The sequence below is a fragment of the Nilaparvata lugens genome, chromosome X, assembly GCF_014356525.2.
Source record: "Nilaparvata lugens isolate BPH chromosome X, ASM1435652v1, whole genome shotgun sequence".
Lineage (NCBI taxonomy): Eukaryota > Metazoa > Arthropoda > Insecta > Hemiptera > Delphacidae > Nilaparvata > Nilaparvata lugens.
The window spans coordinates 80,014,945-80,028,897 of record NC_052518.1 but is presented as its reverse complement, the minus strand read 5'-3'; the positions used below and the strand labels follow the sequence as shown (position 1 = coordinate 80,028,897).

The window sequence follows — 13,953 nt, the reverse complement described above, 5'->3', positions numbered from 1 at the left end:
CCTCTAGTGATAGGATACTCTGTTGTAATTCTGTTTTAAACTCGAGTTCGAGTTGTGACTGATATCCAATCCTGGAGATCAGTCGGTTTAATTCCTCGCGGAATAGTGAGTTAGAGGTAATCCTTTTCCTCGAAAAGGATAGCTTGCGGACTTCGAGTCGATAGTGTTCGCGACACTCGTGGCGGACACGGCGGTACAGTAGATGGTCGAGAACCTCTTCTCGACCCTATTGCGCGAAGGGTGGTCAGAGCCCCCAGTTACTGTGAAGTGGCATTTTTCGGGACCTAGAGTACTTTAGGGTAGGCATACGTCTTTTCCCTAATCCCACCACTTTTTATAACAATTTCCTTTTCCCCATACCCGTAGCCCTATACCCTTCACCTTGGCTGTAAAACAGTAGAGTTTTCCGGCCGCTTAACACATCCCCCCTTAAGACATCTTCTCAGGGGAGAAATAAGGGCGCCCGTCCGCATATTTTTCAACCGGGTAACAAGAATTGTTACAAGAAATATCCAGGAAATCCGTTTCAAGGTTGCCTTGATTCGTGATAACTCTCATCTCTTGATGCGAGTACAGTTCATGTTGTAGAAAACTTGGAGAGATTTCCAGATAATCACGAGTTCCATGTATATAATGATACTACGAGAAACATTGAAAACATAGTAGCACCTTATCGACAAAGGACTATGAGAAATCAACTAATATAATCTGAAATGATTTAGAACTTCTTCAATGAATAAGTTTTGAAAAGTAAAAAATAAATCACATCCACCATCTTATATAGTACACCTTCCAGTACATAATTATTATTGGGAAATAGCCATAATATATTGGTTATTCTATGACATTATCCTTGAATTTCTTAAATTTACTAGGGACCCTTCTCTAAATAACTCTCAAAAGTGATCTTTCTGCACTATGATAATTATTTCTTGAAGTATATCTTGAATAGTTTATTTATTTACTTGTATGGACATATCGAAGGAACTATGTGACGAATCGTCTGCCACCGCTGCTATTATACCGTGTAAACAGCTCCTGTGTGTAATTTCGCTGCTCGAGGCGACGAAGCCAAAGCGAAATACGTGTTCGGGGTCAAACAATTCTACAATGAAGTAACACAGAAACTTCTACATTTGGTGGTAAATCATTTTCACCTCTCTAATCCCTAATGTCTATCATCCAAACATTTTTCGTGACTAGAATTGTGTGTGAAGTTGAAAACTTCAAAAAACGAAATTATCTAGTCTTCCCAAGTGATAAATTGTAACAGACAAAAATTTCATTCTACTCACAAATTTTAGTGAAACCGATAAAAAACCTCTAAAATACCAGCTTTTAAAAGAAACCAAAATTAACAAATATAACAATTCACACTCACTAAGCTACCGGTATAATGTATTATAATCTCAAGTGATAAAGTGTAATGAGGAAAAATTTGAATCACTCACCTATTTGAGAAAGATTCGAGGAAAAATCCTGTAGTAAATCCTCCAAATTAATCAAAATGCAGCAGCTTCTGGAAGAAATCATAATTAACAAAAATAAAACATGTGTTTGATCAAATTGGATCACATCAATATTTTTGAAGCAAGTAACATGTAAGCTACTGAGACTAGTCAATATAGCCAAGTAGGCCTAAAAGTTCATATAGTTTCACTATGTTTTGGTATGTACAATCAGTAAGAATAGAATACTATAATTTATTATAGGCTATTCTTTTGTCTCTGGTACAATAAAACATACTCATTCTTATCAGTGCATGAATTGCAAAATAGACATGGAATAATATGAAGTTTATTTATGTACCCTTTGGTTTATCATAATTGTGTGATAAAATACATTTAGTTACATTTTTTGTAATTATTTGTAAGGAGCTACTAAGTCAATGTCGTTTGCTCACGACATTATCAATTGATGATAAACCGATAAAATGGTAGCATAACTTGGTTTGTTCAACTCAGATATCACTAACGTAATCTTCATCACGTCACAATTACCGTATTATACTTTTCTGGAAAGTGTTGAATCTGTTGATAAATCATTAAATAAATAAATCACATGATTTTTGGAATGTTTCCAGTGTATGATTTATCACTGACAGGACTAATAACTAAGTCTGAATGACTTTCGGATCCATTATGTACACAGTGACAAACCATTTGTGTATTAACTACAAGTAGTAGGTAACATAGTTCACCCTCCCCATCAATTAAGAATTTCAACATTAACTATTACATGAGATCAATTTAGATTCGGGTTCTACAAAAAGTATAAAATTCACTACACAGAAGAAGTGAGAACAGCTTCGAGTAAACAAACAATAGGTCTATTGTTAATTCAATAGAAATATCAGTTCGCTACGGATGATTGAACCGGCTCAAACTACAGAATGTTTACATATTTCCTACTGGCTATTGGTTATCTGGCTTCCTTCTTATGAATTCTGCAGATCGCTTTCCTTGAAAAAATATTATTAAGCTTCTATTTCATTATTTGTTGGTATTTGCTTGAACAGTATTATCGTATTGATATTATCGATAATCAGCTATTTATTTGCGTACATAAATGGAGACTCACATGCTAGCTTCAAACTTGTTAAAACTTGTTATACTACAATTTCTGCTATGATTTAATAAGGCTGTGCAACAGGCTAAAATAAACAATACCGGTATTTTCCTGGTAATATTTTTCAAAAATCTTGATTTTCATAATATCTCATTATCAAAAAGAAAAAGTTTTAAAGGAAACATTGAAAGACAAAGCAAGCAGATGAAGACTGAAACACAAGCCGGTATCATAGTGAAGCTGACAGACTTGTACAACACAAATAGGCCTAGTAAGTTAGTGAGATTTCAAGATATCGATTTTCAAATCAAAAAGCGGTAGGTAGTCTTTATAAATTAGCAGAAATAAAGATCATTAATGGGACCTACAAAGTTTAAGTAGCCTATTCCTAATAATCGAATCAAAGTCAGTTTCAAACAGGAGCCCACTGTAAGTCATGTTCTGAAAACTGCAATCCTAAATACCGACATGACAATCTATTTTTTCTAAGTTTTTATGGAGAATAATTTATGCAGTCATTGCTTTTTACAGGATGATTAAATATGTTTGAAATTAATGAAATCGATAAAACACCAGGATAATAATGTCAGAACTGATATCAATTTCATGAAAAAGGCCTTCGTCGTCCATAGATGAATCTCTATGTCCTTAACCCTAATGAAACTTTTATTCAAACTTCACAATATTAGCAATTAGCATGATAATGCTTGGGTTAAATTATCAATGCATATTTTAATACGGTAATCATTGACTAAGGTAGGCTAGAGCAGTAGAAGTTATAAAAATGAGATAAAACTTACAAAAATATGAAGAAAATCAAACCGGCAAGCTAATGTAAACTGAGCTGAACTTTTCAATAAATCGATTTCTCTCTGTTCAGAGATCGATTTTTGATGTTCTGATTAAAATCGAAGATCGATTTTTAAATTGAAAGGGTTACACAGAGATGAAATACAATTTTAATTATTCTTGTAAATATCAGAATAGTTTAGGGAATTACTACAAGAAAAATTATATAATTATCGGAATCTCATATTTAGTCTAGCATTGCAAAAAGTTAGTATGAATATTAGTTTTATAATGTATAATCGAATGACTGTAATGGACGTGATTTATTGGGCAGTGGATTTGACAGAATTTGAAAATTCGAATATTGTCTAACTGCCTCACCGTGACATCTATAATGCGCATGCGCTGGTAACGTGTTACCAGGCTATGTTGTAACACAAAGTAGGAGAACATTCTCTTCTCTGTGGCTGTAATACATCTTCCAAAGACATATCAAAGTGTCTTCCCTATTAGGCTCGATGCACATTTGCATCTGACGCTAGCCAATTGCGTTTTTATGAGTTAAGCGATTCTCCACCGGCAGAAATAAGTAATAATAGTCATTACTTGACACTAATCAGCTTGAGTTGACAAAAAATCGGCTCAAATTTTAGGACATTAACTACCTATACCATGGGATATATTAATTTGACCAACTTCTCTGATCTGAGCACATAGCCTATAAATATCTTAGTTTTCTTCAATACAGTTAAATACTAGGAGATTTAACAAAAAATTATATTTAACATGATGTTTTCATAAATTTGATTCCCTGATATGATGGAATTCCCCAATATAAGAATATTACTAAAACTAATAATAACTCCTATTTATAATGAACACTTTTAATAGGCCTATTTAATTTTCAGCCTTTTTAATGTTACTACAAGAGGAATACAGGTTCAGTGCTGCCAGAAAATGATAGATGTAGAATAGGAATAGACCCAGATTGTCTTTCACTATTCCACTTTGGTGGCGTATGTAAGAACTGAACATTTTTTTGGTGAGTGGTGGTTTTCAGGGCAGGCGGAACTCCAGCGACCCCTCAATATTAAGTTGACTAGAATGGCACCCACAGTATCCACTGCTTGATATCCTTATTCCCTCCTCTCTTGTTCAATATGCTTTGGATCTTCCCTATTGATCCATGTTCTTCCCATTTCTGCATACATGGATACATCTTTTTTCCCTCTTTTACAGGCCAACTAAAGGTGTGATGTAGACGGTGCTAATGGGAGGATTGCACCAGACCTTTTATAAGTGCCTCTAACGGTGCCTGCAGGACAACAAGCGCCCTCCTGTAGTATTTAGCCTTGCTTGAACATGCCTCCTGTGGACTGGGGGAGCTTTGACTTGAACATTGGACTCAAGAATCTGTTGAAACCAGAATTCACCCACAGTATCTCTGCTTGTTGTATGAGGACTAAAGGGGCTCCCTTTCCAAAGTCCTTCTTCCGGAACCCTTCTACTCCTTCTTAGTATGCTCTTTGGAACTGTTTCATTCCCAGAATGGCACTTTTTCCATTGACTTAGCTGTGTGCCATTCTTTCTTTCCTTTTCTATCTGTCGGCCCTCCTTGGCCATATTCTCTTCTTTCTTCCATTCTCTCTTTCATGTTTCTTTCAGGCCAACCCCAGGTGTGATGTGGACCATGCTGATTGGTCGATGGTACCAGGCCTTCTTTACATGGTGCCTCTAATGGTGCCTGCAGGATACCAAGCGCCCTCCTGCAGTATTTAGCCTTGCCTAGACATGCGGGGCTTTGTCTGGGTCGACTGTACTTCCATAGCTGCTCGTGGGAACCACATGGACAGAGAAAAAGCAATCAAACCAAAACTAAACCCTGTGGCAACTCTGGAAGTTGCCTCGCCCTCAAACCCATCGGTATCTGCCCCATCAGGGCAGGTTCCTAAATTTCAAATGGGTGCTTTAGGTACACAGGAGGTTCTGTTGCACTCTTACATAGAGGCTAACACTGAGGAGGCTTCTACTGATTATAATATGGATGATGGAGGTTTATCACGCAATCCCAATTGGAGGAGGAAGATGAGCTCCTCAGAAGTCCAGGAAAGCAAGAACCCTCACGAATGCTCAAGGATGCAATACAGCAATTGAGCAGTTTATGGGTGAAGAGAAAAGCTCACTAATGCTGAAATAAGGGTGGCCATTCAGGTAAAACTTCTTAAGAGGGGTGAGGCTTTCGACCCTGCGAGATTTTGAAGGGGCAAAAAGAAAAAACCTAAGAGACCAGAGATGGGTGAAACTCCTGGCACAAACATGGGTAATGAGGCCGGCTCGGTCAAGGGCCAAGAGGTGATTTGGGACCCCTCCCGCAGCAGGAGGACCTACAAAAAAGATCAGGAGTGGAACTCATGCAGATCATGAGGACCAAACCCTGAATCTAGAGACTACCAGTAGAGCAGCCTGTTACAGGGACACTTCTGCCACCAAAATTGCTATTGTCTTGGAAGACTATCCTGAGGCTAAGCTATCAGCAGAGCAAGGAGAAGTCATTTAAGAAGTCATTATAGATGAGCTCCTACCTCTTGAGGATGGATTCACTTCATCGTTTGCAGGCACCTACATGGAGAAAGGTGCCTTGATTATATCCTGCATCAACGATGCTACTAAGCATTGGCTGGAGGCACTCATCCTCAGATTCAAACCATTGGGGAAAAGAAACTCATTGTTCATCTGAGAAAAGAAATATTGAGGTCAGTGAGGGTATTCTTTGGAGCTCATTCATTGCTTCTGAAGAAAACTCCAGTAAAGACCATTGAGATGCTCGACAAGCAAAGCTCCACCTTGAAGGTGAAGGAGTGGAATGTCCTGCCAGCCAAGCCGGACCCAAAAGGTTACGGATTCATCTGTTTCCTGGATGAGGCCTGCATCAGTGCTGTTAAGTCAGTCAACTCTAGAGCCAAACTAGGACTCTGGAAAGTTTCAACACCAGTTAAGGATAATGCCCAGGGTCCTTCAGATCAATCTTCTGCTTTTTGTCAGTTCTTCCTCAGAGAGGGATTTGATCATGGATTCACCAAGGAAGAATTGCAGGCCTGGGCTATACCAAGAGAAGATTGATATACTGTACCTCTCTCAAGAATGTCAGAACCTGCATACTTGTGAGAAGAGGTATGGACTGCCTAACTCTCAATGAATTTCTGTTCCAGAGATATCACTGTGATCTCTATAACCTGGAGCTATGAGGGCAGGGAATGGAGCACAGCTGCATGGTCAGCCTACTTGCCCTATGACTCTGGGGATCTTCCTCCATCAAGGGAACTTGAACTGCTGGTGGAGTATCTTGTGCTGGCTGACAACAACTCCATGAGGCCTCTCTGTCTGATCACAGGTATGTCTGTTTCAACATGCAAAGTGAAGGCGGCTCTTCCTGCTACCAGAATCCGAGGAAAACAGATTGAATACTCTATAAGTCTGACCTCCTGTCTCAACTTGGGTCATTGGGTAGGAGGGTCATCTCTCAAATCGAAAGATGCAACGAGATCGCCAACATTTTGTCACATGAGGATGCTGAGTGCCCTTCGAGAGAGCTTACTGACGTGTGCAGAATACTAAGGCAATCTCTAAGCTGTTCTGCTGCACTAGATAACTGTACAAAAACTAATTGTTACTATTAGTTCTGCAAACAGTAGACCTTGCTCCAGAATACAACTTTAGAATTAATGAGAAGGTCCATTAAGAGAAAACAGTATATTGTGAAGATTTAGTCATGTCATCTATCATTTTTTTTCCATTGAAATTGCTAGAGACATTTCCAGGGACACCGGACTTATAAATTGTCTCTCAAGGAGGTACCTTTACATCATCCCCATATTAAAAATATTAACATATATTACAACTTTTCTAATAATTAATTATAAGAAATTGGTCAATGATGGAATATGCAGTAGGCAATTTAGATGATCGTCTCACAGACGATAGTGAGACGCAAAATGATTCTAAATAAGATTCAAATTCAAATTCAAATTTATTCACACTCATAAATACATATACAGAAACCAAATAGAGTCTAGCTTGACAAATACAACAATAATCCATCTAAAATTTAATAATAGATTGTAAGTAATAGTATATAATATAATAATATATAATATAATATTAATGTGAACAATAACTGCTCACAAAGTGCTTCATGAAGCACTTGTCCGTGAGCAGGAGTTGAGGTTTAATCGGATATAGGAGGAGAAAAAAGCCTACACACACACACACACACACACACCACACACACACACACACACACACCACACACACACACACACACACACACACACACACACACACACACACACAAAAACACACACACATTCAATCACCATCATCAAGTAATTTTATTGATTGATTGTAGCATTTCCTCTCTTTAAATATACTTATATTATGAAATGTAGTTAAAACTGCGAAAAAAATGGGAGGAAGAATCACCAGTATAATTTTTTTCAACATAATTCATGACAAGAGAGGGGAAAAAATGAAAAATGAAAGATGAGACATAACAGCAATAAATAAAACAATGTTTGCAGATCAAAGCTCAAAGCAAAGGTTAAACTTTAAAGGATACAGAAGTAACTACAGTAAAAAGACCATACTACACTGAAATTCATATTCAATAATGGATTAGATATTAGTACCATGTGTTTCTCAGCTTACTACTTTGAATAAGTCTTCTACTTCTAATGGTGAATGAAGCCATAGCCAACTCTTCGTTTGTTTTAGGAATTTCTTGAGATTCTGTATCTTTCTAATCTCATCTGGGAGAATATTGAAGAATTTAGGTCCAAGGAATAAAAAGCATCTCTGGAAGGTAGTGCTGTTTGGTTTGGGGAGTCTGATTAGCATCCTTGTAGTTTGCCTAGTTATCTGCTGACTTTGTTCAAGATTCCCCATTTGATTCCTATCCCCACTCAATATATAAAACAAAGATAAAACTTTCAGTATATACATGTATCTGAAAGGTAGAATTCCAAAAAACCTGAATATTGGGAAAGTATGCGTTCGTCTATTAGCTCCAAACATTATTCTAACAATTGATTTTTGTAGGACTATAAGATTTTTAAAATGAGACATGAAGGTAGATGCATAACATGAGATTCCGTATTCCAGCCTACTATTGAAGAAAGAGAAATACATTACACGAAGAATATTTACAGGGAAGAATTGACACAGTTGATAGAAAGTCCTAACCAAGTATAAGAGGTACCCTTTTACTTTATTCACATGCAAATCCCAATTTAGACTTTGATCCAATATCAGCCCAAGATATTTAATAGAGTCAGATTGTTGAATTACCTCACAGTCACAACTCACAGATCTGCAACCGACCTGATGATACCTGACAGGATCAGTGAAACTAAATGGTGATGATGATGAAAAGTTTATATAGGAAGTCTTGCTCGCATCTAGTGCTAGTTTGTTACAGTTGAACCAGCATCGCAAATCAAACAAATCCAGCTGCATCATTTCATGCAGTTCTTCTTCATTTTTAGCAGAATACGCTAGGGCTGTGTCATCGGCAAAAGATTTAATTGATCCAAAAATGTGTGGGAAAACAAATCATTTATGTAGACTAAAAACAATATAGGGCCCAAAACGGATCCTTGTGGAATGCCGTATTTAACTGTTGTCAGCTCACTATCACAACCCGAAATAGACACATACAGCTTTCTATCCATCAAGTATGATTTTAAACACATGTTGGTAACAACACGGACACCAGCAGCATGAAGCTTATTCAACAAGGTGCTGTGTTCAACTGTGTCGAAAGCCTTTCGGATGTCCAAGAATAGACCAGATGTTCTATTTTTATGTGGTGTGTTGATGCTGTGATAAATATCTGACATAAACTTATATAATGCCTGTTCTGTGTTCAAGCCCTCCTGAAATCCAAATTGGTTTCTATTAAAATAGTTCACTTTATTGATAAAGCTCATTAATCTTTTCTTAAAAAGTTTCTCTAGAATTTTTGAGAACACTGAAAGCAGTGAGATGGGTCTATAATTTGAAATTTCTCTATTCGATCCACTCTTAAAAATAGGTATTACCTTAGCTGTTTTTAGATTTGATGGGAAATGGCCATTCAAAAAGCTGGCATTGAAAATGTGACAAAGAACAGGAACAATAGCATAAGCTATAGATTTTATTAAACTGGAGGAAATATTATCAGGACCTGGAGATTTTCCATTTTTCAATTTATTTATTTCAGTTAGTAGTTCTTGATAGCTAATAGGATTTAAGAAAAAAGAATTTTTGATAAAATCACTTTTAAATTTTCTATCGTGATTTTCTCTCATGGATTCATCTGGGTCATGTATTGAAGAAACTATTTCATCAGATATATTTATGAAGTATTCATTGAATTTGTTAGCCAGAACGTTTCCATCAGTTATTAGATTATCTCCACAATGCAGATGGATCGACTTTCGTTTGGAAACTGATTTACTGCAATGATTATTTATAATTTCCCATTGTTTTTTTACAGGAAAGGTATTCAAGTTGGAATAAAATTTAATCTTTTGATTTTTTATTAATTTATTTATGTTATTTTTTGCAGCCAAGTACTTAGCTTTTAATCTCTCATTTTGGGGAGATTTTCTATGCGCTTTATAGAGTTTATCTCTATGCTTAATTGCTAGGCAGAGCCCATCTGTCATCCACGGTTTTAGACGCTTAACATTTTTGACAAGCCTCTGGCTTGAACGAGTGCACTGCTTTATATACGCCAGCAGTCCATCCATGAACACAGAAAACTTATCATCAACACTGTCGCAAGCATATAAGTCACACCAATTATGCTCCATCAACAAGTCCGTCAATTTTTTGACGTCGATGATATCTTTTACTATGGGAGTAGCATGACCGGTCCGGTTTCCAGACACAGATAATGAAGCCGATATAGCTCTATGATCAGTAATCAGCGATTCAATGACTGAACTCTGAATTATTTTCCTGTTAAACTTGGATTTATAAAAGATGTGATCAATGCAGCTTGAGCTAAGGTTTGTTACACGAGTATCTACATCTATCAGTGATTGGTAGCCATTGAAATGCATGATTTCCATGTAATCAAAAGCCCCAGCACTACTCAAGTCATTTATATTAATGTTAATGTCTCCAAGAATCATTGAGTCACCTTCACATCCTAGATTCTCCAGAAAATGGCTCAAACTATTCAGGAAAACATCTAATCCAACAGAGTGCCATCTGTACAGACTCAATAATCCAAATTTGAAGTTGGATTTTTTCAGAGTGAATAAAATAGAATCGGCTCCATCAATCCGTGATTCATCTCGCGAACAAGCAAAACCTCTGCTAGACGAAACAAATATCATGATACCTGATGCTCTACTTATATCACTGCCAGTGGAGTAATTATCATATCCATCAATAATATAAGGGTTCACATCATTTATCGGTTGGAACCATGTTTCTGATAGGACAATTATATCAGGCTTCACTTTCCAACAGTTTATGTACAGTAAAAAGGAATCAAAGTTTCTGTTCAGACTACGAATATTTTGATGCAAAATTGTAATATTATCACCGCATGTTAGAAAACACGAGTTAACCCTGGTGATATCCTCCACTAATTCACATGCATTAATCATTTAGAATTTTATTTTCAACCAATATATTATGGAGAAGGTAATGCTCAATGCTAAAATGTAATACGGAATCAATTATAATGGCACACATTCGTACAACATTCATACAAAGAAAATAAAAAAGATTAAAGAAAAGAGAATTGTTCGAGTACTCATAGATTAAGGAATCATTTCGTAATAAACAGAAAGAGAGAATATCTTTCATATCGTTTCCAGAAATAGAAAGCAGTACTGACATGCCAGCCTACCGAAGTTAAGGGTGGGTACATAACAAAAAAAAATAGATAGCCTACCTACTGTAGTTCACATTCAGATTATTTAAAAACGTTAGCATACCTAATTAAAAATAAACATGTACGGTATAGATATAGTTAATGGAGATGCAGATCTTAGTTTATATATATAATATAATGTGTTAATAGAGCAGGCTCTAGTTTATATAACTTATTCCAGATATAGTTTAAAATCCTAGTTCATCTAATCAGATATCGAACATAATAATTTCTAAGAAGACAAACATTTACTTGATATTCTCTGAAAGATTAAATGAATTTTCAGGTAGAGATAATCCTGAAGCCGACTACGACCATTGAGAGTGGAATGATAACTACTTAAAAGTAAGCAATTAGCGTTTGATTGGCAACTCAGTTGCAATCTATGTCATCGAATTTGGAAATGCCTTTAACTGATTATAAAATTAATACGACAATTTTTATCAACAATAGTACAGACTCACCAGTGATTTGGATTTAAACAACATATTAATATTGAAAATAATAGGACAAGACTAAAAATGAAGTATGATTATGAATACAGTATCAATATCAATCGTTTGTACAATAGGCGTGAAAGGACAATATTATAGAAGTTCCAAAGTATGCTATTTTTTTAAACATAACAATACGTAAATTGCACTTTTCTAACCCCACAATGATAATGGGTTTTTTAAAGTTTCATAGTATTCACCAAAATTCTTCTAGTATAATATAATAATAAATGAATAAATAATAGAAAATAATTAAATAAAATTTTGCTAAAAGCTCTCCATATTATTATATACATAGTATTTTAACAAAAAATTGAATTATTCTGGATGTGGTTTGTAATGGGCAGTCTGGAAGAAATGCATATGCAAATCAGTTAATGTAATGCAATTTGTTGGAATTTTAATGCCTATTCTGGATGTTATTATGCACGCAACAAGTATGCTATTCGAGAAAAAAAATAAAATTAAAATAAAAAATAAAAAATTGGTTGATATTTGAATAAATGATATAGAATTAAGATTTTTTAATAGAAAAATATCAAATAGCAAGTCATTAGGATGTTTTTAGTTATTTCAGGAAATATGTCTTTAGAAACCATGCAACCAAGTCACATTTGTAGTATTATTGTACTATCTACGATTTAAAAAAATAAATAAATAAAAAAAAAATACATTTTGGTGAAGTAGTTGGCAGTAGTTTGCAAGCTCTCTCAATCTCCTTCCATTGTTTCTTATTGGAACGAAAATTAGTAATGGACATTCAATAAATGAGTAAAGGAGATGTATCGTTGCTAAAAGACTACTAAGTTAATTATAGTTTTGTTTAACTCTGTAAGTTTACTAATTGAACATCACTATTAAGAATTATAAACCAATTATTATAATATTGAATATTAATATAATAATATAATATGATGTAGTTAATGCAGAGAAGGTATGCAATAGTTCCTTACATAATAGGCTATTCTTTATTTGACTATCAAGTGAGCGTGCTTATCATTCGATCAAGAAAATATGGGAGGGTGAGAACAAACCTTCAACTTATTTTTTAGTTTCTCAAGTTGATAACATGATAAAGAAATACACAGGAATAAGAATAAAAAGAATAGAGTTAACCGACCACACACAGGTCACAACAAAATAATGTCTGAAATACTGAAAAAGCTGAGACAAGAAGTAAAAACAAAAAGAGAAATTTCACAGTACCTCGAGTAGAAGGTTTAGCAACTTTTAATCACATTTCACTGAGTGGATTTGCGAGCGGCGGCGGGGGCGGCTGCGGTCGGGGGCTGGTCGTCGTTCGGCCAGTACAATCGTCGCGCCCTCGCGTCAGCCGTCTTCCTCACGTACACCTTGCCCTCTCTCACCCATGCATATTTCTCGTCTCCAGCCTTGACGCTGTTTTTCGCCTGCTTCAGAAGCTCCTTGTTTCGCTTGGTTAGGTGTTCGTTTACGTACACTGGAGTCGCTCGGAATGAGGTCATCACGTCAGACGCTTTTATTTTGATCATTCTAGCTGCTTTAAGCCATTCTGCTCTTACTGATCGACGTACAAACGACACCACTATTGTTGAAGGGGAATTGTTTCTCGAGGGCGCCAGTCGATGCGCAATCAAAATTTCACAGGGTTGATATGTCACTTTGAGAATTTTGGAGATAGCACTGAGTAATTGGTAAATGTCCTCCCCCTCCTTTTCAGGGATTCCTTGTATCTCGATATTACGCAACTTTGAATACTGTTCGGATTCCATAGTCACCCACTTTAACTCGCAAATTTCTTTAGTCAGCTTCAAGTTCGCCTCCTCCAACTGGCTGCAACGCGACTTCAGCACTGAATTGTCGTTCTCAACCCGCGTCAATTTCTTTTCAAGGCCGTCGAATGAGGTTTTTAAAGTCGCTAAGGTTGATTGAAGAGATGCAAAATTAGCATTCGACTCTGTTTTGTTCTCCGCCATCTGACTCTGGATAGTCATTAGCATTTCCATAACTTCCTCCTGGTCGTTAATGTCATTGTTGGCTTGTGATGGTGTTTCCTCAATGCATTCATCGCACCTCCATGTCGATAACGTTCCGCCGGCGATCATAGCGTTCAGTTTAGCAGCTGTTCAACACGCTGGGTGGAATTTATTAGCACACTTAACGCATTTTGCATTTTCTTTGGCGTTATTAATAGGC

The 13,953-nt window shown here is 36.2% G+C and overlaps 1 protein-coding gene across 1 annotated transcript; it reads right to left on the bottom strand.

Annotated features, from left to right (window-relative positions):
* Nucleotides 1-1,496: 1,496 nt before the first annotated feature.
* On the bottom strand, nucleotides 1,497-13,760 carry LOC120354478. The gene is made up of 2 exons (XM_039441709.1): nucleotides 12,985-13,760; nucleotides 1,497-1,516 (listed from the first exon to the last, which is right to left on the bottom strand). Exon 1 carries the CDS (start codon nucleotides 13,755-13,757, stop codon nucleotides 13,020-13,022), a length of 738 nt encoding a protein of 245 aa, XP_039297643.1. The 5' UTR covers nucleotides 13,758-13,760; the 3' UTR covers nucleotides 1,497-1,516; nucleotides 12,985-13,019.
* Between the last annotated feature and the right edge of the window lie 193 nt (nucleotides 13,761-13,953).